At 32.4% G+C, this 24,786-nt stretch overlaps 1 protein-coding gene across 1 annotated transcript in view; it reads left to right on the forward strand.

The window, feature by feature from the left end:
• The window catches only part of LOC129220064 (receptor-type tyrosine-protein phosphatase T-like), a 108,517-nt gene extending 89,087 nt beyond the window's left edge, over positions 1-19,430 (forward strand). The window contains exons 36-46 of the mRNA XM_054854403.1: positions 3,912-4,034; positions 5,608-5,756; positions 6,743-6,878; positions 7,601-7,750; positions 8,666-8,765; positions 9,618-9,697; positions 9,818-9,955; positions 11,285-11,422; positions 13,068-13,201; positions 16,662-16,797; positions 18,546-19,430. Coding sequence (XP_054710378.1) covers positions 3,912-4,034; positions 5,608-5,756; positions 6,743-6,878; positions 7,601-7,750; positions 8,666-8,765; positions 9,618-9,697; positions 9,818-9,955; positions 11,285-11,422; positions 13,068-13,201; positions 16,662-16,797; positions 18,546-18,650 — 1,389 coding nt within the window. The 3' untranslated portion in view covers positions 18,651-19,430. The remainder of the gene's footprint in view (positions 1-3,911; positions 4,035-5,607; positions 5,757-6,742; positions 6,879-7,600; positions 7,751-8,665; positions 8,766-9,617; positions 9,698-9,817; positions 9,956-11,284; positions 11,423-13,067; positions 13,202-16,661; positions 16,798-18,545) is intronic.
• Positions 19,431-24,786: the final 5,356 nt, after the last annotated feature.

The raw sequence follows: 24,786 nt of genomic DNA on the forward strand, positions 1-24,786 counted from the left end.
GTTTGGTTTGGCAGAGTACTTCAATATTCGGCAACCAAATAGTAAACAAATTTAAAACTTCGAAAATTCGCAAAGAAACATTTTTTTTTATGCAATGAATGAAAGTATCAGTGTAATCGTACCATGTCACAATATTAATTAAAATTCTTACTTATTAATTTTATCACAGCTAAATTAATTGTAATGTTTGTACAAATGCTCAAACCTTAAATTTAAATTTTGTAGCTTTTCAATGTTTATTAAATCTTCTGACACATTAAATTAGCTTTATTATTATAGACAAATATGACACAATAACTAGAAAAAATCCATAATGTTAATTATTGATAAATGCAAAACATTAATTTATTACTAGTTTACATTAACTTCTAATTTTTTTTATTTAAAATCATGGATGTAGTAACCTCTATGGGTCATTCCATGTCAAGTGATCCAAAGTTTTTTCCCTCACCTTTTTGTATTTCTTTGAAATTTGGCTCATCGATTGTACCCTTTGAGGTAATCAAAAGTCCAAATTTTTAGATTTTTATCTCTATTATTTTTTTATTTATGACACTTTGATTTTTCGAAAAACCCGCTTTTTTCATGGATGCTTGAACATAAAATGGACGATAACTCAGCACCAAATATAGATAGAAAGATTTGGTAAAAAGCATTTTAAAGTACATTAGTTGCTGTTTAATGGAATATGCAACATGACTAATTCCAAAAAAATTTTAATTTTTAAAAAAAAAATTTAAAATTAAAATTTATATTTCTCAGAAAAGGTATAATGAATTTTTTTTAAAAAAATTCTCAAAAATTTGTGTGTATTTTATCTTCAATTGTGCAAAGTTTCAAGTTGGGATCTCAATGAGATCATATTTTTATGAATTTTTAAATAAAATTTGACTTATGAAATAACGACATTTTTCAGATTCTAACCAGTTAAATATGGGGTTCTTTTACTGGGGGATGGTCTAGTAAGTAGTAATTGATCATGACTATGCTTGAAATGAACTGACATGACTTTGTAGGTTAGTACCCCCCCCCCCCCCCCCTCCGTCACACAACCACTTTTTATCGTTTTTTTTTTCTTTTCAAAACTGTATTTAGAAAAAAAGCCGGCACGTAAGAGTTATAACCTTAATAAACTTGGACACACGCTGCTAAACATCAGTAGTGACTAAAGCTTATAAATGGGGGGGGGGGGGTCATAAAAACTAAAAGTCAAAAAAACTGAAGAGAACCACTCATTTGCAGATTTTTTTTTCTTTCGGAAAGTGGGACGGTAGGGGGAGGGGGGGGCATCTGGAATGAAACATAACAACATGGAAGGTTATGCTCAAATTAGCAAAATTTGTTTGATCTATAACTGCTTTTAATGTATGTATAAATAGATCTCGCTGCATTGCTCTCGTTTACAAGTGACATTAAAAGAAAACTAGCATTAAAGAAAAGAAAAAACAGCTGCACTCCAAATGTTATAGAAAGACAGTTAGTTTTATGCTGACAGATATATGACCTGATACTTAGATTTATTTTTAGTTTAGTGTAAAAAGAATGAAACAACACGGGGGGAAACACTCCTATTTTGCTGTGATCTTGGGGGCAAACTATTTCTTTCCTCCATCCAAAATTGAAAGTTGGTGCATGTGTAAGGAACGAAATGAATCATAACTTTCCTTATCAGATAGTGAAATAATCAAGTACACTTTGTGAAGTTCGGATTGAAAAAGAAACACTTGGTCTGAAAAAAAAAGCATCAGATGAAGCGTGATACTAGTATAGTGTTAATCGTATGTGTGAGTGAATGTGGGGGGGGGGGGGGGAATGTGCTTTGTCTTGCTTTAAAGAAGAACATTTACCAGCTTTTAATATGTTTTCTATTCATTTTGTTTTATTTTATTCATTTATTTATTTTTTTACATTTTGAAAATAGTTTTGGAAAAAAATAATAAAAGTGGTGGCCCGGGGGGGGGGGCTTTTTTCTTACTTTAAAGAAGAACATTTACCAATTTTTAATAAGTTTACTATTCAATTTGGTTTTTTTATTCATTTATTTATTTTTTACATTTTAAAAATAGTTTTGAAAAAAAATAATAATAAAAGTGGTGGCGCGGGGGGGGGGGGTGCTTGCCAATTTAGAAATTCACGTGAGCTCATTTCAAGCATAGTTATGATCAATTACTACTTACTGGACCATCCCCAGTGAGAGAACCCCATTTTTAACTAGTTAGAATCTGAAAAATGTCATTATTTCATAAGTCAAATTTTATTTAAAAATTCATAAAAATATGATCCCATTGAGATCCCAACTTGAAACTTTGCACAAATGAAGATAAAATACACAAAAATTTTTGAGAATTTTTTAAAAAAATTCATTATACCTTTTTTGAGAAATTCAAATTTAAAATTTAAATTTCATTTTTTTAAGATTATAATTTTTTTGAAATTAGTCATGTTGCATATCCCATGAAACAGCAACTAATGTACTTTAAAATGCTTTTTACCAAATCTTTCTATCTATATTTGGTGCTGAGTTATCGTCTATTTTATGTTCAAGCATCCATGAAAAAAAGCGGGTTTTTCGAAAAATCAAAGTGTCATAAATAAAAAAATAATAGAGATAAAAATCTAAAAATTTGGACTTTTGATAACCTCAAAGGGTACAATTGATGAGCCAAATTTCAAAGAAATACAAAAGGGTGAGGGAAAAAAATTCCCAAATTTTGGATCACTTGACATGGAATGACCCCTATACAAAAAACATCCAGCTAAAGTTTTATTTCTTTTAAAGAAAAGCGCTTGGATTTTTTAAATTTTGTAGCATTTTAATTCCTAATTTTTTACACCAGATAAAATAATGAATATTGTTTAAAAAAAGCAACTTATTTAAAATTAATCTTTGTAATCAAAGTTTAATTTGCACTTAATAACAAAAAATGAGCGCATTTGACAATGTTTCGAATTTCATTTCACAATTGTATTGATAGAATTGTTTATAAGTTACCGAAGAATAGCCGCAAATCACATCAATAAATTTTAATTTGTAATGACATTTTAAGCAAACGAGTTTGTATTTGTAAGTAAGATAAATGCAGGATTATTTATGACACAATATGTTACCATCATTATCTGTAATTGAATCATACATTATGGAAGAAATAATTATCTATTTATGCAGAATTAGCTATAAATCTCCTTCCTACGTGTATTATTAGTGCAGTTGAAGGCTACACAAGACGACATAAAGTCGAAATCCGTTTGAAATTCGATAAAAAAGTTCGACAGTATCCGTATCTTAAACATTGCAGACACAGCTATGGTTATCGCTTCCAGAAATTCTCTCTGTGCTCCATCCTGCTATTCCTACATCCATGCATCATGCGCGTTCAAATGTTCGTCCATGTTATAAAATTAGAGAAAAAGCAAACTAATTAAATAAATTTTCCTTAGTGATTAATAAGTAGCAGGTTCTTTGTCATTGCTAAAATAAGTCTATGGAAGTGTGCGCCTTATAATAATATGCTTAACATAATTAATGCATAGTTTAAAGGTTTGTCTAGAATATGTAATTGGCGCATAGATATTCATTTGAAATTTAGATATTAATATAACGATAACTTCTAACTGTAGTAACCTTTTTGTAACAATGATTATATTGCTCAAGTATGAGGTGCTTTATATCTTTTTTATGCAGTGGAATGTGTTATAACATGACTAAGACTGCTGTTAACGATAGCCATGCAAAAACACTCAGAGCAGCCCTGTACAAAGACTAGTATTACTTTGTGTAATTTCAAAACATTATTTTGCTTTATCTTATTTATTGATTTATTTTTCGACAGTGTATACTTATACTAGCAGAAAAAGCTTTTCAAAAGAAACTTTTAAAATGCGTTTATTGCATTTGATTCTTACCTCAACAGAAGAAATGTGCAAAATATTGGCCTGACGACTCTATGATGTGTGGTGACATGCAGGTGTTGTTGATTCATTCGGAAGAAAATACGGACTTCATCATTCGAACTATTCTTATCAGGAAAATGGATGTAAGTTCTTCCCAACGAGCATATTTCGTTAAACTTTTAGTGATCAGTTCACAACAATACATTAAGACTTGAAATGTATTTATCCTATCCTCATAAATATGAGAGCCAAAATCACAGTATCGATTAACACACTGACGTCTGACGCCACCAGCAATGATTTTATAATAGTATGAACATGATTTATGAATGTTTTTTTTTTTTTTTTTTTGGCACGAAGTACAGAAAATGTACTTTTAACTCGCTGATTTCGCCAGAAAGGAACAATACATTACCCAAAATTATGCGACCAAAAATTTCAACGCCCCATACAGGAATTTGCTTCTCTCAAATAAAGAAGCAATTTTCACGCGTCATAGCTTGACGGGTGATTTTCTAGTTAATTGTGATTTTAAGTTTTTTTGTACTTAATTTTCTTTTATGATTTTAACTTCTTTTTGTACTTAATTTTCTTTATGGTACAGCCCAGAGGTAGGCAACACGTCAAACTCGGGCCCATTTTCAAACGATCGTGACTACTTTCTGACCCTTGTTTATTTTTTGCAAAACTACAATCTATAAACATTATTTTCTGGAAAAAGAATAGGCTCAACTTCTGAATCAAAATTTCGTTTACAACTTTTTATAATGGGGTTGTTTTCTTCAGTCAAAAGTAGTACTTTTTGTCACTGAAATTGATAGAATAAGCAAAAAGAAAATGACATGGACACAAAGTACTTTCATTTTCCCAATAGTTATTTTTTAATTGATTTTTTTAAATGTCCGATTCTTCAAACAAAGAGTGGTCTTTATGACGTCACAAATGATGCACTATAGCGCATCTTTTTACCGCATTTCCATGTTATGATAATCAAGAAGCGAATTGCAATTGCACTTTACGCTTGCTCGTTGCCAATACACGTGAGTAAAGATGCGAGTTAAATATTTTGGACCGTGAATGGAACCGATGAAAGAGTACCGATTTAAGTATTTTTTTTTAAATATTAAACTTAAAGAAATTATTTAAAAAATGGTCGGATTCTATGTTTTGAAGCATATTTTTGAAGCATGTTGCTATGTTTTGAAGCAAGCTCTTTCAGAAAAAAATACTTTTAAAATTTTGGAAACGACCCCATTGATGGAAGGGCACTGTTTTTGAGATGTAAGACACTTTTAATTTAGTTTTATTGCAGCATTTTCATTCTTAATTGCCACTTTTACCGAGGTTTTTATTTTTGAGAAAACAAGAAGGCACTGCCTTTTCTTACATTCTCCACTTACATATTATTTTGTGTAAAGCCCTAGATCGTAGCTTAAGTAGCGACACGTCCGCCATCTTGGGGCTAAACAATGCTTTCTTCTATGTCTGCTCTGGTGAAGTAGCTTTTTTTGCTTTTTACTTGTGGTTTCTTATTAACTCCATGTCAATTCACAATCAAGGAATACCACATTTAAGAAGCAAAACACGCTACTTCACCGTATCAAACACAGAGGAAAACATCGTTTTGTCCCGAAACGGCGGACGTGTCGTTACATCTAGGGCTTTACTTTTGTGTACATTTTTCTATGCTTTAACTCCACTTATTTTCCCGTGCAGGAAATTAGAACGCACCGTGTGCTTCAGTACCAGTACACGGCGTGGCCAGACCGTACAGTGCCCATGAACACAAACTATTTCATTAAATTTTTGAGAAGAGTAAGAGACGATCATCCTGTGATGGGAGGTCCTATGATCGTTCACTGCAGGTGAGTTTCTCTATATAAAGATCAGGATTTTTGGCAAATATGTTAGCGATGCGATATAAAAATAATAGCGTTCGCTACTGTCTTTATACGCCATATTTTAAAAGTCAGTTTCAGATATCATTTTTCTCTGAAATACATGGTATGTTATGACTTGTTACTGCCTTGCTAAGCACAGGTGTCGTATCTGCCAATTTTATCGAAATTAATTGTTGTCACCAGGAGGTTCTTTGCAACGTATTATGTCTAAATACAATGTTTCATGGTCATTTGTGAATGAGAAATAATTTCTAAAGAATTCTGTAAAAGTGGCATCTAAATCAAACGCATTGGAGGCATAAAACTTTCAAATGCAATGTCTCATTTTGAACTCAGTCAGTTGCAGATACGACTTTTGCGCTTGGCATGGCAATGTAGAAAGAAAAATATGTTGTTGAACTTCTTTTTATCTTTCTTTCACTCTGCAAAAGACGGACACTGCGCAAAATAAGCCAGCCACTGAGCCAAATTAAAGGTCCGTCCCTTCAAAGTTTTATTTCTAAAAGTATACTAGCTTTTTAAAGTATGGCTGATTAGTCAGCTAAAAAATTAAACTGATGTAAAATCATATCACGAATAAAATCATTGAAATGCTTACGATTTGCAAAGGGCACACAAGGTCATGACCGGAGAAAAAAATTTCCAACTTGCACACACAATCTATAACAAGCAGCAAGCACCGTCTAAACACATTCTGGATTGTATTGGGCCAACAAAACGGGAACTCTTTTCAACTGGCTTTTTACAGACTCTAGTGTTTTTAATGCTATAGAAACTATTATGTTTTAATATTTTTGTCTTTTGAATTTTTACTTTTAGATATTTTTGTGTATTTTAGATATTGCTGTTTGACTGTTCCATGTCCATGAGTTTGTGCATTTACACTAAGAATATTTTTTTTTTCTAAAGGGAACAATTTGTAGCTCACAGTACTTTTATCTGTTTTTCAGCGCTGGTGCTGGAAGGTCTGGTACATACGTTGCAATTGACGCGCTGTGCCAACAAGCTGCTGAGGATCGCAGGGTGGATGTCTTCGGGTTTGTGAACAATGCCAGACATCAGCGAGTTCATCTGGTGCAGACACTGGTGCGAATTTTCCTTTTCTTTGTAATATTTTCTTGACAGTGTACTATTCGCAAAACACTAGTTTTCCTCCGTAATTATTTGGGATGATTGGTTTTATTTAAACTGAGTGGTCTCAGAGTTGTCCAATTTTTCCTTTTCGAGCAATATCTTCTAAAAGTGCGCAAGCATTCTCTATAAGTTCATTTCAAATATTTCAATTAATTCACTACTCCAGATTTCAATTGTGCATTCCCCCCCTCCCAACATCTTTTAGAATGTGTAGGTTTTTATACATCGTCGCCTCAAAGCATCTATAAAATATTCTACTGTTGCTCTGATGTGACGATATAGTGCTTGCTTAAATTTTAAGGATCTTGATTTCTTCCAAATATCAAAGAAAAAATATTTCGTATTTTAATATTTAAAAAAATGATTATGCGTAAATAATGAAACAAATTGCAAGTTATAAGGCATTTAAGGATTAAAATCTAAGGGAAAGCCTGCCCTTTTATTAGTTCCCGCAGCGGGCTTCATAAAGGTTTCAAGCATCAATAATTAATCTAGAAGAGTTAATGTGACAAAAACAGTTTTAAGTTTATGATAAAACTTCAATGTATGTCTGATTATATTCTCATTTGATTAAAAACTGTTTCTTAATTAGTTAAACGTGCATCAATGTTCTGAAAATTAATTGACTAGTTCTTAAAATATCCATATATAAAAAATTTTTTCAATATATTTAGGAACAGTACACATTTATTTACGAAGCTCTTATCGAAGCAGTCCAATACGAAGATACCTCCATATCGTTGGACAAAATTGCACTTTACTTAAAAGAATTGAATTATATGAATACTTTGGATAAGAGGTCTTTTATCCTTAAGCAATATAATGTAAGTATTTTTCATTCATTTCATCTCGAAGTACTTGTATAAACCGTGCCAGTGAATTAATAAATGCTGGATAGGGAATTTATCTCCAATTTACCATGCTCCAAGTTATGATGACTCTTTTAAAAGTTGCATTGAAATGTAAAAAATCCACCAAAAAGTAAATTAGGTCATCAAAAAACGTTGAAAAACCAGAGAAATCATCACAACGACTAGCACGTAGAGCGATTTAAAAAAGTTCGTAACAACATTTTAACTTCACTATAGGTATAATAAAATATAATTCGGTAGAGAAGAATCTGGTGCAGTCGCCAAATGTTAGGCTGGTAATTTTTGATCCTTTTATTTCTAATATTTTTGAAGTGAAACTTTTTATGCGGAGGGCATTGAAATTCTAATCCGCAAACTTTTTGTGGGACGGAAGTGAAGTAGTTGTTTTTTAATTGTTGCCAAAAACATTTAAAAAAAATAGTAATTTTAAAATTAGATTTGGAGTTAAATTTAACAAATTAATTTCAAGGCGGAACTTAAACATATATTTGTGTATTTTTGGCATTTTAAACTTTTCAAATAATGCAGATTTTTAAGATTTCTTTGATTTAAGTCAAGTCATCAAATTAAAAGCGTAATCTACTTTGCTTCAGTCAGGCATAGAAAGAACAAGAGCGTGGCGTGAGAGAAAACTTGTGGGTGAAGGGACAGTTTAGAATGTAAAAAAGAAAAGATAAAAAATTAACTTCTATCGTGTGTCTTTATTCTTTTTTTTTCGTACATTCAATAATACGAAATTAAAGTTTTTTAGGAATTATAGGAAAACGTTGGATCACTTGAAAAGATTTTTGCTCGTACAAATTTCAACCATGAAATTTCCAAACAATCAATATCACTTATATTTATTGGTATTTTTTAATACTTTAGAAGCTCAACAGGACGCAGAAGAAAGTTGATGTCAGCCGCTGTTCTGTAGCTCTTTCTGAAGCAAATATTTTCAAGAACAGAGATCCTTTAACAGTTCCATGTATGTATGCATTTTATGTTCAATTTTATAATATGTTACATACTATGCTTTGATTATTATTTTTTTTATCAGACAGAAAGTAATAACGTGATTTGTTATATTTACGCTCTATATGTACACTGCAGACGATGAAAGAAATTTCCCCACGAAAGAGACACCCAAGGAACGTAAAATGTGTATAAAAGACACAAAAGGACATGATATTAAAAAGCATTTCAAAACATTCTATTGAAGAACTCAGACCTATTTCAAATCATTCTTTTATTTACCCTTACTAAACGACTAATTGTTTGCGATCGTCAAATTTCTTGATTATGTTTCAACAAATCAAGTTCGAAACAAATTGCGTCGAAAATAAGTTCATCTCTGACACTGTGGTAAAAGCTTCGTTCCGCATATTAGAGATCATAGGTTTGATTCCCCCAACCTCCTTGGCTGCTATTTCCTTCTCACTATGTTTTTATTCTTTCTTGTGTTTGTTCAGGGTCAAAGGCGCTTTGTACGTGGTTCTCTATGTATGTGAAACTGATTAGCTGATATATAAAAAAAATAATAAATAAATAACCTTATAGTACACTCATGGGTCAGAAATAACTTCAAAACAACCTCCATAATTAATCTCAATATGTTCTCAGTGAATTTAAATAAATCGAATAAATGTTTCTTTCCTAAGTTTTCGTTAATGCAAATTTATATTTATAATGTAAATTAGTAAACAGTCCGTATTTTTAGGTTAATATTTCATTTTTTGCAAAAAAAAAAAAGAAAAAGAAAAAAATGTTTGCTATGCTTGTTTATAATAGACATAAGACCAGTATATTTTTTTAATGTAATTTTTATGTTTTCCAACAGTGGATTCCTCTCGAATAAAACTGTTTCCTGACAGCACGACGGAAGAGGGATCTGATTACATCAATGCAGTCTTTGTTGACGTAAGTTTTGTATTCTAAGTTCATTAAATCTCTCTTATGAATTCAGTATAAAATTCATCATATTTGCGTGTCATTGCTAATTTTTTCTTCAACGGAACCGTTTTACTTTCATTTTTTTAGGGTTATCGAAAGAAAGCAGTCTACATCGCAACTCAAATGCCGATGACGCACACTGTGGACGATTTCTGGCGCATGATTTACCATTACAAATCATCACTCATCATCATGCTCAATGGAAGTGATGAAACTGAAGACCTGGTAAGGAAGAATAAAAATAAGTTTTACTCATAGTTACTGGCTTCTGGGCGGTGGCTTGGTTGATAATGGTACTTGGTTGATACTGTTGTCATACCCATGGAACTTTGACGACTGCTGTGTGTTAAATCTATGGTGGTCACAAAGTCCTCCAAGTTCCTGTTACGGTGAACCTTTGGTTATGGTGAACCAGAGGTTCCTCGATCTCTATTTGAATTCGAAAATTCTGGTCTTCTGTCTTATGGGCACCACCCGGCCGGTAAACTACTTTTGTTGAAAGCACTGGGGTTCCTCGAATAACATGACCTTAGACATTCCATAGAGAGACATGACATAGACAGGCCTAGACATTTCTATCACAGAATCGTCAAGTCTGTCTCACAGATGTTTCCCCGAAAGAGCCACGTGGTTCGGTCCAAAAATACATCTAGATTATATATTTCTGAAACTATTTATGAAGTTCAAAAGTAATTTTCCTGTTTCAAACACCAATAAAGACCCTTATGAAGTTTCGTACGATAAAATTGATATTGCAAACAATAACTTTCAACACGATTCTGCTGATTAATATCACTATTAGCTTTTCCATAAACATAGCCATTGATTGATGAACTGTTCTCATCAAAATGGATATCATTTTTTAAATTTTTTAGCAACATTTTTTTCTTCTAATACATTTATGCAATTTATTTCCTCAATGTTCCTCATAGAGAAGATTTATGTTTTTGTTCAGAAACTTGGATCAGTGTCCTAAGTTTGGAATGTATTTACGATTTCTCAAATTTATGAATAAATAAGTTAAACTGAATTATTTAAGCGGAAATGAATGTGCACAGATACGGCACAAGTATATAGCCGAGAAGAACAATGAAAAAATTTCAATTAATGCTGCTCAGTTAACGTAGGCAAACAAAGTTGGTTCTATTAAAAAAAATGCCTATTTTTTTGAAGATTCAAGATAGATAAACTTACCCATAATCCGAAGCATTAAAGTTTAACTCATATTACGTCAGAACATAACTATTCGTTTACCCCTGTAACACTAATTATTTCTTATTGGTAGAATACTGTCAAGTTTACCAGCCACCAGCTCTCAAAACAAAATTAGTCAAAATGTCCCAAGTAATTCTAAAATGAATGTAAATTTAAAAAAAAATCTTTGCTTTGTTTCTTTCGAAGGAATGTCACATAAATCTCTTTCAAATATGAGTAATGAGTAGAAAAACCTTTCTGTTTTTTAAAACATTGATTCAAAAAATAAATAAATAAAACTCATTTTGTTTTTTGGTAAGATACACAGATAATTTTTTTTATTATCTGTCTTTTCTACAGAATATTGGAATCTATTGGCCAGAAATCGAGTCTAGTGCATTTGGAGATCTTGAAGTCCATCTAGTCAGTTCAGAAAAACACAGCGAACTCATCACTCGCATTCTAATGGTCTCAAATCCATACATGGTAAAAAAAAATGTTGATTTATTTCTCTTTTACCTTGTATTTTTAAACTATGAAAACCTTGTGTTTCAACTCAGTTGGATATCGTTTAGTACCTCTTGGATCTTAAGAGAGGTTTCAGTCATGCTTCTCCCCGAACAAACTTGCGCCCTCTATGATATACAAAACGTTTTTTGCATTTTCTTAAAGCCAACCGTTCAATATCCTATTTACCCTGTGTTCTAACTGAGTTAAAATCAGAATCTCTAGGGCACTAGAATATTTGAGAGAGGCTTCAGCTACTCACCCCTATTCATAATTCCCACAAAACTGTTTTGAATCTCTTGAAAACTACCCATTTATGATTCATTTTGCATCTTTCTCAATTTAATTAAAATTCATGAAAGCTGAGTATTTTAAGTTTTTCAAAAAACATTTAAAATACATTTTATATTAATGTTGGCTATCAAATAGTACTTTTAGCAAGATTTAGTTTGTTCCTATTGGAGTGACATTGTGACACGCGAAAAACTTTTTTGACTGTTTTAAATACTACGCCACTTTTTCGTGGTGGTTGCAGGGCTGGGCACCAGACACAATCGTTTTAAGCCTTGTAACAATCACAAATTGATGCAATATTTAAATTAGTAAAAGTAGTTCACGTATCAAAATGCTTCCCGTAACCACTGAGTCACTCACGATATTTAATTCATCCTCAAATAAGAAGGTTCAAGGCAATGCGTTCTTTCTATTCTCGCATTAAAATAGCTAATTGTTAAAAGCTTTTACTACACTACTTTCAATACAATTACAGCTACTATCAATACAAAAGTTGTTGTACACGCAAACTATGCTTGCAAATTATAAGCTGCCGTTTCATAACGAAGTTCAGGGAAAACTACTTGAAATTAAACTACTTGAATTTAATTAAGTAACAGGGTAAATTATGTTTTTCGTTCTTAAACGATAAATTCAATGAAATAAGTTTTAAATGATTAGTTCAGTTTAATTTAACAAATCATAAAAATATTTTAAAATTTTCATTAGCTCGTGGAGCATAGTGGGACAACTTGAAAGCCTTACAAAACTCAATTTAATTTTTAAAATAAAAGCATTTAGGATAAATATGAAAAAAATAGTAAGAACTTAAAAGTAGTGTAATCCCTTTCTGCAATTAAAATTTCTTTAAAACCAAAATTAAGGAAAGTATAACAAGCAAATAGCAACACTGTGCCTTCTCAACCTTATTGGCCACATGTTTTAAATTCTACCACGTGGCCAATAGAATTGACTTCAATACATTGTTAGACTTCAATACATTGAAGTCGAAATTTTAGTTAATAAAAGAGGTTCATATAGGAGCGCTATATCTTATCCATTGAGAAGAGATAAAATGGAGGCAGTAAAGATTTTCATTAGTGAAAGAAAGACCTCAAGTCACGTGATAAATTTTAATGCGAAGCATTGGAAGAAATCAGGTTTCTTTCACTGGTATCATGCAAAACGTGCCAATCATTCGTCCTTGTTGAGTCACGAGACTTTAGGTCTTAGCCTCAGCTTTTGCTAAGCGAAGGACTTGCTCCTTCCATTTACTAATTTCTGCTCTAAGACCTTACTCCTTCCCGACACCCTCTTTCCAAGTATTTATAATGTTTTTTTTCCCCTGCAGCCGAATGAAGAGCCTCACAAAGTGGTTCAGCTGCAGTATAAAGGTTGGTGTTCGGAGATGAAAGCCGCTTCCATGATCAAATTGGTACAAATTTCTGAATCATGGCACGGAACGTTGGCCGAAGGACCCATCACAGTGCACTGCATGTAATACTTGTTTTTACCGTGTTCACAATTGAAAATTTCTTCAGTTCAGTTTGTTGTTTACAAATACGGAATTTAAATCTTTACCTTTCTTTCGAAACAAAGTCTTGAGAATTTGTGTTAATTTTTTTAGTATATAAAACTACAAACAATCACCCTCAAATACATTTTCATTATGTCATCACTAAAGCCATCAAAGACACAGAATATAATTTGAAGAATATTTTGAGCTTTAACATCGAATTGCGGAAGGTGTCATTTTGATCCTAAGCAATTTGTTTTTTTCCAGCTGCTCCTCTGTATTTTCATAAAAAGCTTAATTTTTTCTTTTCTTTTCCTAAATCATCGTGCTGTGTAATAATATTACGTTTTTAAGAAACCTGATTTTTTTTTTATAACTTACACTAGAGGGTTATTGCTAGAAGTGTGGGAGGGTGTGATTTTAACCCTTTTGAGAAAAACGAATGCCAATACATTTTCTGATGCTGAATCAGAGCAGAAACTTAAAAATGCCTCTTGGAACATATCATTGCAAGAACTAGAAGCATTTAATAGTGTTTTTGTACATAAAAGGGAGCATTAGCCGCCAGTTTCTGAAATGCAACTTAATGCAACTGAAACAGCACTGGTTATTTTAGAGGTATTTTAAACTTTCTAATACTTCATTATATATCCTTAAAATCTCTTCATCCTTTAAATAAACTGCATTTTTATAAACATGTTTAGTTAAAACTAATTTCAGCGAATATGCAACATTGTGTAGGGAACTGGAGATTTTTTCTGAGACAGTCAAAGTGACCCTTGGCGTAAGCTTAGAAAGACCGTCATTAAGCTGCATACAGACTGAGCACATGACGTCACGTATCAAACGCTAGAGAAGGGAGAGTTGAAATCTTTTGAAATTTTACCGATTTCATTGGCTGCTTTATGTTTAATGTGCAGACACCGACGGTAAATGAGTCGAAATTGACTTGCGTAACCTCACGGTTCAGTGTGCATGTAGCTTTAACACACATGCTTCAAGGCACCGTTTCTTACACGTAGTTAATTCACTTATGAATTAAACTTGGATTATTGTACGTAAGATTAGATCGAAATGCAGTATGAATTTTTAAAATAAAAGTCAAAATCTTCTAGGACCAATTTTCGCTCAACTTAGTTTATTGAATGTTGCTGGAGACCACCAATGTCTTGCCCAATTAGTCTTTGAACGTGATAGTTTTTTCTTTCGTAAAATTGCTGTATTTATTGTGCAAACAAGTGCTCCCCAACCGTGTACCCATGGGCACCAAATGCCTCTGCCGATCCTCTTGCGTATGCCCGCTCTATGACTACGATGAAAAAAAAACATTTCTACTTAAAAAATGGCATGGGAACATTATTAAACTTTAATTTTTAGCTATACAGAAGTAGAAATGGGATACAACACTGAAAAACTGAAAAAGCAAAATCCGAAAAACTTCTTTTACGGTACGTACCAAATCTTTAATTTTATTTCTCATGCAGTAAAAATGTAAATAAGATGAAACCTGACCTTCAGAGTGCTTACGTTTTCTTGGGGAATTTACAGAAAAGAAGTGTCATTAATCCTGAGATAAGTTGAGTTACCTTCCCAGTGGTATTGCAAAAGTATCGTAAATCAAGTTCCCCTTCGCCTCCCCCCCCCCACAGTCAGAGATAATCACCGATAAAGCATCGGTAATATTTACCATTGTCTCAGGATTTATTGTCCTCCGCATACAAAAGATATGATTTCCAAATTTCGTCTCGTATCACTGTATTATCCACCAGGAGGTTTTATGTGGTATAATGCTACCCTTTGGTGAGTCATGAAAACAGCACCTTTTCAATGTAACTGTGTAAAAATCCTAACATCATTCTGCATACGTTTGCCCTAAAAAGGCTCTGGCTAGATTTGTAAATTCAATTGAAGAAATGAAAAATATGTTTCCTTGTTAACGACCAGAAATGTTTTGAACTCCCTCCCTCGTTTGCTAGCGTATTCGGTTTAAACGTAGTTCAGACATCGTCCGCACATCACTTTCGCCACATTAAGCGCATAGACGTACGTTTTCCGAAAAGGGAAAAGCATTTATATATTGCGAACGCGAGTAAAGTATATGTCAGTACTCTCACCCAATAGAGAAAGCGCGCTCATCTCGTGCAGACCAATGAAATGTGACTCCCAACTTTACGGACGTCAGATATCTAGCTTCTTGTCACGTTGACGGGTCCCGTACAATACAGCTTGCTTCCATAGTAACGCCGACCAAAAATTTGTTTCAGGGGGGGGGGGAGTGGAACTCACGTGCCGTGTGAATGTTGCTTTATTTACAAACATAATGAAAAACTAAACTATTAAAGCTTCAAGCTGAAAGGGAATGAACATACGTGACTAAAATTAAAGCCCTAAGAAAGATCGTAGCTTAAGTAGCGAGACGTCCGCCATCTTGGGGATAAACTCTGCTTTCAGCCGATGTTTGCTATGATGAAGTAGTGTGTTTTGCTTCCTGATTGTGGTGCTTCTTGATTGTAGATTGAGGATAGAGTTAATAAGAAACCACAAAGAAGAAGCAGAACATGCTACTTCATTATAACAAAAAGCGGCGTTTAGCCTCAAAATGACTGATGTGTTACTTAAGATACGATTTTGGGCTTTACTACAATTACTTTAGCGTTTGAAGCTAAATTGATTTTGTGAAACTCTTACGTAGATTGTTACAACGCTAATTATTGTTATCGACAAGGCATAGTCGTAGAGTTTGAAAAATAAAAGTTGTGATCTTCCTCACCCCTATTTTGACTAATAGAATCGGTTAAGCTGCAGATAATCAACTTATCAGAGTCAGAATATACAGTGTTGACAAGTTATTTCTTTACTAATAATAAAGCTGAAAGTCTCTTTGTCTGGATGTCCGGAGCATGTCTGGATATCTGGATCTCTGTGACGCGCATAGCACCTAGACCGTTCGGCCGATTTTCATGAAATTTGACACAAATTTAGTTTGTTGCATGGGGGTATGCACCTTGAAGCGATTTTTCGAGAATTCGATGTGGTTCTTTTTCTATTCCAATTTTAAGAACAAAACTATCATAAGATGGACGACTGAATTGCGAAATTATCATAACGTGGAACCGTAACATGGGCACAAGGCAATTGACGAGATACGAAATTATCATAACATGGAACCGTAACATGGGTACAAGCCAATTGGCGAGAAAATTCACCGTACATTATTAAAAATATACAGGCGAACCAAAAGACATTTTAATTTTTCTATTACGGGCAAATTCGTGCGGGTATTGTAAAATAAATATGAAGGAACAGGCTGTAGTGTAGAGGGTATAGGGAAAATAAATTTTTTACAATCTTAAAAAACCTTTAAAATAATTTTCTTTAAAGTGCAGAAAAATATTTTATATGAACTTTATCTCTTTACTATTTGACTCATTATTTTTCCAGGGATGGTGCAACTCGCAGTGGATTGTTCATAGCCGCTGGTTTTATTTGCGACCAAGTGAAACATGAAGAATGCTTGGATATCTTCCAGGTCGTAAAGAGCATTCGCACCAACAGGCCAGAGTTTATTCCAAATTCTGTAAGTCAATAGTCAGTTGAGCAGAATTATGCTAATTTAAAAACGTATTACGATGGGTTTAAAACCATAAAACATCGTTTGACCTCTTCATTTAGCTGGGAACTAAGGACTGCTCATTTAATGTAATTTTCCTCATCAAAAGGAAAAGAAAATATAAAAAATTCTTGAGGCATTATGAGGTAGTGGTTCAAGCATGAGGCTGTGGCCTTTGCATGAGTGTTTGAGGCATGAGGCAGTGAGCGAGGCATTGACCTTCGCATAAGGAATGACTGAGTGAAACGAGTAATTGAAAATGGGGTTGTTGCCTTCAATCAAAAGTAGTACTTTTCGTCACTAAAATTGATAGAATAAGCAAAAAAAAAAAACATGACTCAGAAAATACTTTAATTTTCCAACAGTAATTTTTTTAATTATTTTTTTTTAAATGTCCGATTCTTCAAACATGCATGGTCTTTATGACGTCGCAAATAATTTACTATGGCACATCTTTCTATCGCTTTTCCACGTTATGATAATCAAGAAGCGAATTACAATTCCTCTCTACGCTTGCTATCAACCATATCGTTGCCAATACACGTGAGTAAAGATGCGAATTAAATAAATTGAACCGTGAATGGCAACACTGAATGGCATTTCATCATTCTGTGATGTCATCCGCAGAAGCGTTGAACGATAAAAGAGCACCAATTTAAGTAATTTTTTAAAAATATTAAACTTAAAGAAACTATTTAAAAAATGGTCAGATTCTATGTTTTTAAGCACGCTATTTCAGAAGCCAGTTTTCCCATTATTAAAGGAGACACTCGTTGACACGTGACTTTACGTATGCATTGCAAATTTGTTTACATCGATTTAGAACCCGTTAACATGAATTCAGTGCATTTGGAAATTTATTTCCACTAGCCTAGACCTTACTAACAGGAAATCACTGGAAAACGAACAATTTTAATATTTAAATGAATGAAACAACGTTAATCGGCACTTAATTTCAAAAAACTGCAAACACGTGTTTCGGGGTTACGAGGAACTCATTTAGGAATGCAAAAGACACGAGTTTATGGGTGAAACGAGCTCCGACAAAAGCTGCTTTTGAGAGTATTACTCGAAAAACCATAACATAGAAAGAAAACAATAAGATAGTTCAAAGCAAATTCGCCAACTTCTTTGTTACTGCATATATTAATTAAAAACTAACAAAGAAAGTAGGAGGATGTAGGGTAAAACGAAATAGTTACAATGACTTACATTTTCAAAATGAGCAAATTGGAAAATTGTTTTGAAAATTACAGTACATAAAAAAAGAATGTACTTTTTATAAAAGTTGCAATGTAATTCATTTTTGGCAGTAAATTTGTACCTTCCAAGAAAAAAAAGAAAGAAAAAGTAACTGAAAATTTTGCATTCAGTCTTGAGTATATGGCAAAGTACGAATTAAAATAGTTTCCCTATGTAATATTTTGTTAAAAATAATTTTCATTAAATGAGTGAATAAATAAACGAATGAATGAGTAAATGAATAAAAAAATAAAACATTAAACGAATAAATTAATTTCTCTATTAATATATGAGCAAAATGCTTTTTAGTTATTTGTGTTTTTTTTTTATTAAACATTGATTTTCCTTTATTTTTAATCATTTATTCAACTACTAATGTTTTTATATCCTCGGTATATTCCAGCTTCGAATATCACTTTTGTATGTGTATGCGTGTTTGAGACTAATTGAGATCTAAATATTTTTCTTTGTAGGATCAATATCGATTTTTGTTTGAAGTGGCGCTTGAAGTTGCAGAGCCCATTTTGGAAAAAAATGAAAATCAACAACCCCCCAAAAAACTCACATTTAAACTTTGATTCTTTGTGATTGAAAATCAGTGAAAAGCAATTCATACCTTCAGTGCGAGTTACAAGTTGTTGAGTGATTTGCCTTTATTATGTACATATTCTTTGTTCCTTAATAATTTTATCTTTGATACATTTTTTTGTCTGATGATTAAACTTTAGCCAATAATGTTTGCCTTAATAGATAGCATATTATTGTACTGGGATCATGCAAAATATCAGCTGTAATGCTACAGTTATCCAGTCTGATACCTTGAAAATTTTTAAACACATTAGCTAGCGTTTTGGGCTTGATGTGTTTTTCTTTGGTTTCAACAAAACTCATAACAACAAACCAAACCAGTAGAATGTATGAATGTTTTAAAAAGCGTAAAATCATAAAGATATTGCTGCATCAATGCATAATGTCTTCAGCAATAAAAATACTTAAGCTAAAAAGTCATAACTTAATTTCAACTATCAACTTTTCTCGACAAGTATTGGAATGATTAGTTTAGAAGAATTTAACATAAAGTAAAACATGAATATATTTTAAAAATGTATGTATTAAAATATATTTTTTTTTGGTTTAATTTTTGAAATTCAAAATGAATTTTGCTAAAATTTGGCCGGGGGTTTGCAATTTTTCATTTAATTCTTACCATATAATTTATATTATTCTATATTTGTATTATAGTACTGTTTTCTACTGCACACGATTTGTTCTTTTCTCTAGATCTGCTGTGATATACTTGTCCATTTTGTAAATCCTTTTGACTGAAAAATAATCGTGCATTGTAAAATAAAATTTCGATAAAGCAAGATCTCTTGTGAACTTTTTTTCAAGGAAAGAAGCCTTAATAAAAGTTTTGAAGAAATTGAACATGACAAGTACAGGTAAAATAGAAAACTGTTCTCCATTATGTGCTTGGACTAGATTTTACCGTAAGTTCAAATGGTGCTATTGCTTCAGTAACCAACTGAAGGGCTACTGAATAGAATCATATCCACCAATCATCATACATATAATCATCATACTCTGACAAAGTTTAGTATGGCAGAGATGGCAACACTGGCGGAATAAAACGATACACCTGCGCATAGGCTCTCATATGCAAATTTTAAAGGGGGAGAGCGGCTCAGATATTTTCCCCAAGGTTGAGCAGGATATTTCCCCCCCCCCCCCCCCCCCCCTGGAAACCAATTTCAGTTCAGATTAAAGTTATTAAAATTTGACATTTTTAATAACTTATTCATTAATGGCTTGGAAAAAATGTTTTTACACTTTTTCAAACTATACTTTTTGCTCGGACTATACTTTACACGGACTATACACGGTGCCACTATAAGACAAAACCATGCTTACGGTTTTCAATTTTTATAGCGCACTAAATTTAAAAGTGAAAAAATATTTTTATAGGCTTACTGTGTGAGTTTAGTTTAAACAGCTCATTTTGTTTTTTACGTAAGTCCGAATAGTGAAGATTAATACGTATATAAAACAACAGTTTTATTATTAATAAACATTTTTAAAGGTTTAGTCAATTGGGTTATGCATAAATAAAAACGAATAACTTGAAACATTTAAACTTAAATAATTATTGACTACTTAGTACTTAGTGTGGCTTATCAGCTTGTAACATTTTTACCGAACTATTTATTTGAAGAATAGTTTTTAAAAATGCTAAGAAAGTTAGATGTTTTGAGTCCGCATCAATTAATCTTGAACGCCATTTTTATTTTATTATTTTCATAATAGAAAACCTTTGTTTTCCAACAGTAATATTTAAACGCGCTTTTTTTCCAAATAATTTTCAAGCAATGTAGCAAAAAACACTGCAAGATATAAATAACCTTATGCATGTACGGGTCAGTTAACCCATTGGAATCATATGGCGGGTTTTGTAGGCTTCAGATATACCTAAGCATTTATATAAATCTTATTAAATTAGGTTAATATGAAGTGCGGCTCTCTTTGAAAAAAAAAATAAAAAAGGTTAGGCACCAATGCTTTTACTCATTCAATATAACTAGCATGAAATATACGGTCTAAATAAAATAATATTTATATTTAATTAGAATTAAAAACAAGATACACAAAAAGGTCTAATACTGATAGCATTGCGGTATTTTTGGAAATACTAAATGGTACTAGATACGTTTCCGTTCGTGCAAGGATCAATATATTTGATGATTTACTACATTCAGCAGAACCATACATAATCGAACTTTTCCGATAAATAAAATGTATTTCGACAAAGATACTGCTTTTTGTCATCGAAACAATATTTAAAAGACATTTCTCGATGTCCGTTACAGCTCATTAGTTTTTCTCTCAAGAAGATATCTCTCATTCAAACGAACGTAATCATGGCGACCTGACCGCTCGATATCACTTACTGAAGTTAATATGATTGCCCAGAATACAAGAGAAAGGTCCTGTTTAAGTAGACTTTCTTTTTCCATTTTCATTTCTATGCTTTGTGCCGGGCGTATGCCTACACGAAGGATTTCTAGTGATATATATGACCTGCTTTCAGATATTTTAGTGCAATGTTTGCGATACGTAACATTTTTGTATCAAAAACATCATATTCTACTAGCCTCCAGACTAAGTATAGTCTTTTAAATTTACTCGAACTTGTACAAGTGACGTATGTAGTGTGAGTGACAAGTATACATTCGAGTGGATGGATACTCTTATGTGGATGTTTTAAGTTCTGACAATGTCGTCCTCGTTTATGAGAATACTTGAATGCTAAACGATACTGTTTAAAAATATTTAGGTGGATAGCAGAACCTGAAGATTTTTGAAAGGATTTTTCATGAGGTATCTGAAGAAAATTACTTAAACTCTAAGACGACTGTGCTTTTCTGATGCAAAATGAAATTTTCTTTTCCAACCCAGGAAAAATGGTCCAACGTTTATGATCTTGAACTACTGTTTGATGCTGTCAGCTCTCATTAATGTGACATAAGCGCGTTTCTGTAATTCATCAATTATCTTCCTTTTTCATAATATGGGTTGGAAATCATCATTATGATTGTTCTTGCAACCATGATTGATTTTGCTTTTAAATTCTTCGTGTAGTTTAATTGGGGAAACTCCTTGTATATTTTGAACTAGCAAATTTTTTTTAAAGGAAACTGATCATCTGGCTTTCAAAAGATTAAGATTTTTGCCCAATCAAATTTGGCTACTTAAATTGCAAAATAATGCTATAACTAAATGAAGTGAATTTATTGAGATGTATTGCAAAAATTAGTTAAAATTATCACGGCAGTTACTGCCTATTCTTTCGTTAAAGAAAAAGAATGATGCGTTAGATTATACTAGCTAAATTCATGCTGTGATTATCGATAAATATATTTTTAAAATAAGGTTTATTTACTCATATAGAGTATCTGCACATTTTTTTTTAAACTTTATGAGTCTTTCAACGTTACATTGGTTAAATAAAGCAAATCCAAGTTTCTTTTATTTTCTTTTTTTTAATGAAGTTAAGCATGAAGTCCTTGTTCAGATTTTTTATTCAGATTTTTATTTTCTTTAACGATGTCTGTGTGGCATTATATTCAATATAAAAGAGACAAATATTGATTTATATGTTTCTGCCCCATGGACATTTTGAAATATTTTTCTACTGATCGAAAACGATAATTTGTAGATTTTTTGTAAAGATTCCCGTCTAAATTTATTCAAAAATTGCAACCTTTAGCATTTTATCCAAAACATTTTTCAGCAAGATTTCAATATAGACACTGTAATTGTTTCAAACATGCCCTTAACGCTTCAAGATTTATTTAGACATTTTGCAATGAATAATTTCTAGACGTAAATGTACTAGTTAAAATATAAAAAAGTACAGATACACAAATGAAATAATCTAGCAGCGTACTACAACTTTATAAAATCAAAAATAATAAAAGAAGACATCAAGGATTTACTGATTTTTGGTCCGACTCTCATCAAAGAGTTTTGAAACTTACGAAGAGTCTAAGAACTCAGGAAAATATTTATCAAATGAGCAGAAGCAAGAACGCAATCCTCTAATTCGTTATGGGTCAAGAAACTAATTATCAAATTGAGTAAAATTATTCGAAAACACATATTACCAAAAGTAATTACTTTCAGATGTCCCTACTATACATCACATTAAACTGTCACGAAATGGCATACAAAATATTTACTATAACATGTAATTAGCGCTGACGTTACTATTAATCTTAATAATAAACGGTTACAAAGCTACAAAACCCTGATTGAAGCACGTACCCAACTTATAATGCCACGAATATGATTGGTATTAAACAGTTATAACGTTTTTAAATCTTGAATCGGATAAGCAACTAACTTCTGATGTCACTAATATGTTTCATAGTTAACAATTACGCAGTTAAAATAGTGTTAGAATATGCAATTAGTTTTATGTCACTAATACGTAAGCTTCATATAAAATAGTTACACAGTTTATAAATCTTATTTAGAGTATGAAAATAACTTTTGATGTCACGAATATGCATTATATTAAAAAGTTACTGCATGTTAAAATTAAGAATAGAACATATAATCAGCTTCTGATGCCACTAATATGTTTCATGTTAAAAGGTAAGTGCGTTTCGAGACCATGATTAGAACAGGTAACTTGCTCTTGATGTCACTAATATGCCTTACATTAAAAAGTTACTACGTTTCGAAAAGACGAATAGAACATGTAATCAGCTTTTGATGTCTATGTTTTATATTAAACAGCAGCTAAGTTTCGAAACTCAGATTAGAGCATTTAACCAGTTTTTGCCATCACTAATATGCTTCATGTGGTTCAATATCTCAACTGGAACATACAATTAATCTCTGATGTCCCTAATATGCTTCGAACTAAACTGTTACAACGCTACGAAATCTTGATTCGAACATGTAATTAGCTTCTGATAGAACTAATATGCAACACATGAAACACAGCAGTCGAAGGCACGGTCATCATAATGACGTTGCTCGATCCAGCAGTCGGAGTAGAGGAAGAAATTTGTGGCTCTTCGGACAACAAGTCTTCAGCAAATCCTCTTTAAGTGGAATTAGTCAAATAGCTGAATCCAGAACATGGGCGCGAAGGTTGCTGTGGATATTTTTATTCGTTTCTTGCATTTTGGGATTCTTTTATCATGCAACAACTTACTTTTCGCTATACGCAGCGTATCCGACCACAGTTGACGTGAGAGTGGAAAACAAAGGACTGCTGGAGTTCCCAGGAATAACTTTGTGCAATAACAACAAGTAAGTCTTAAAATGCTGTTGGTATTTTCAACTGTTTAATCTGTGAGGAATTTATTAAAGATAATTCACTAATAAGTTTGTACGAAAAAAAAAATCGCTGAACTTTTGCATCTTTTTAGAATTGTTAGCTCTAAAATCCAAAATGGTGTAAATCATCTTAACGTATAAAGCTATACATGAAATACACCGCCAGCTCAGTCATTTCCAGCCGAGGACTGCAGTTTCGTGCTTATTAGCACACATCAGCCCGGCATAGGAAAGTGACTGAGCTGGAGATGGAAAACCTCTTATGGAAGCCAAGAGGGCCAAACAAACTGGTAGCTAATGTAGAATTAGCACAGACCAGCCGAGTGACCGAAGCAATGGTTCGGTTCAACTCGAAAATTGATGGCAAGGCATGGTATATTCAGTAAATTACCGCCCATTCCTTCTTTCTCACCTCCCCTGTTATGGGTTAAACTAAAACAATGATTTATACAAACTTAAAACATTTAATTAAAACACAAACATTTACGAGAGGAAAAAGCTTGCCTAGACGAGACTAGTTCACGCGGCGAGCAAGCAATCAGCACTGAACGAAAATACGAAATTGAATAATACTTTTGACTCTGTACACTGCGCTGTACCTATTGATACATAAAGTTAGTTGTTAGTATCAATTGTTTCATAAAACAATTAAAAAAATTAATTGCAATTATTTTAATTGTGAGAAACGATTAACGTACATTAATCCAATTAAATTAATTGCAAAGGGCAATTAATAGTTTAATTGCAATTAATTTAATTACAATTGATTCAATTGCAATTACTTTTTTAATCAATTAACAAGGCAATTGAAAAAATAATTGATTAATGCCCAACACTGCCCAAGACCGATGTTTAGTCATTATTAGA

The sequence above is a fragment of the Uloborus diversus genome, chromosome 4 (assembly GCF_026930045.1).
Source record: "Uloborus diversus isolate 005 chromosome 4, Udiv.v.3.1, whole genome shotgun sequence".
Classification (NCBI taxonomy): Eukaryota; Metazoa; Arthropoda; class Arachnida; order Araneae; family Uloboridae; genus Uloborus; species Uloborus diversus.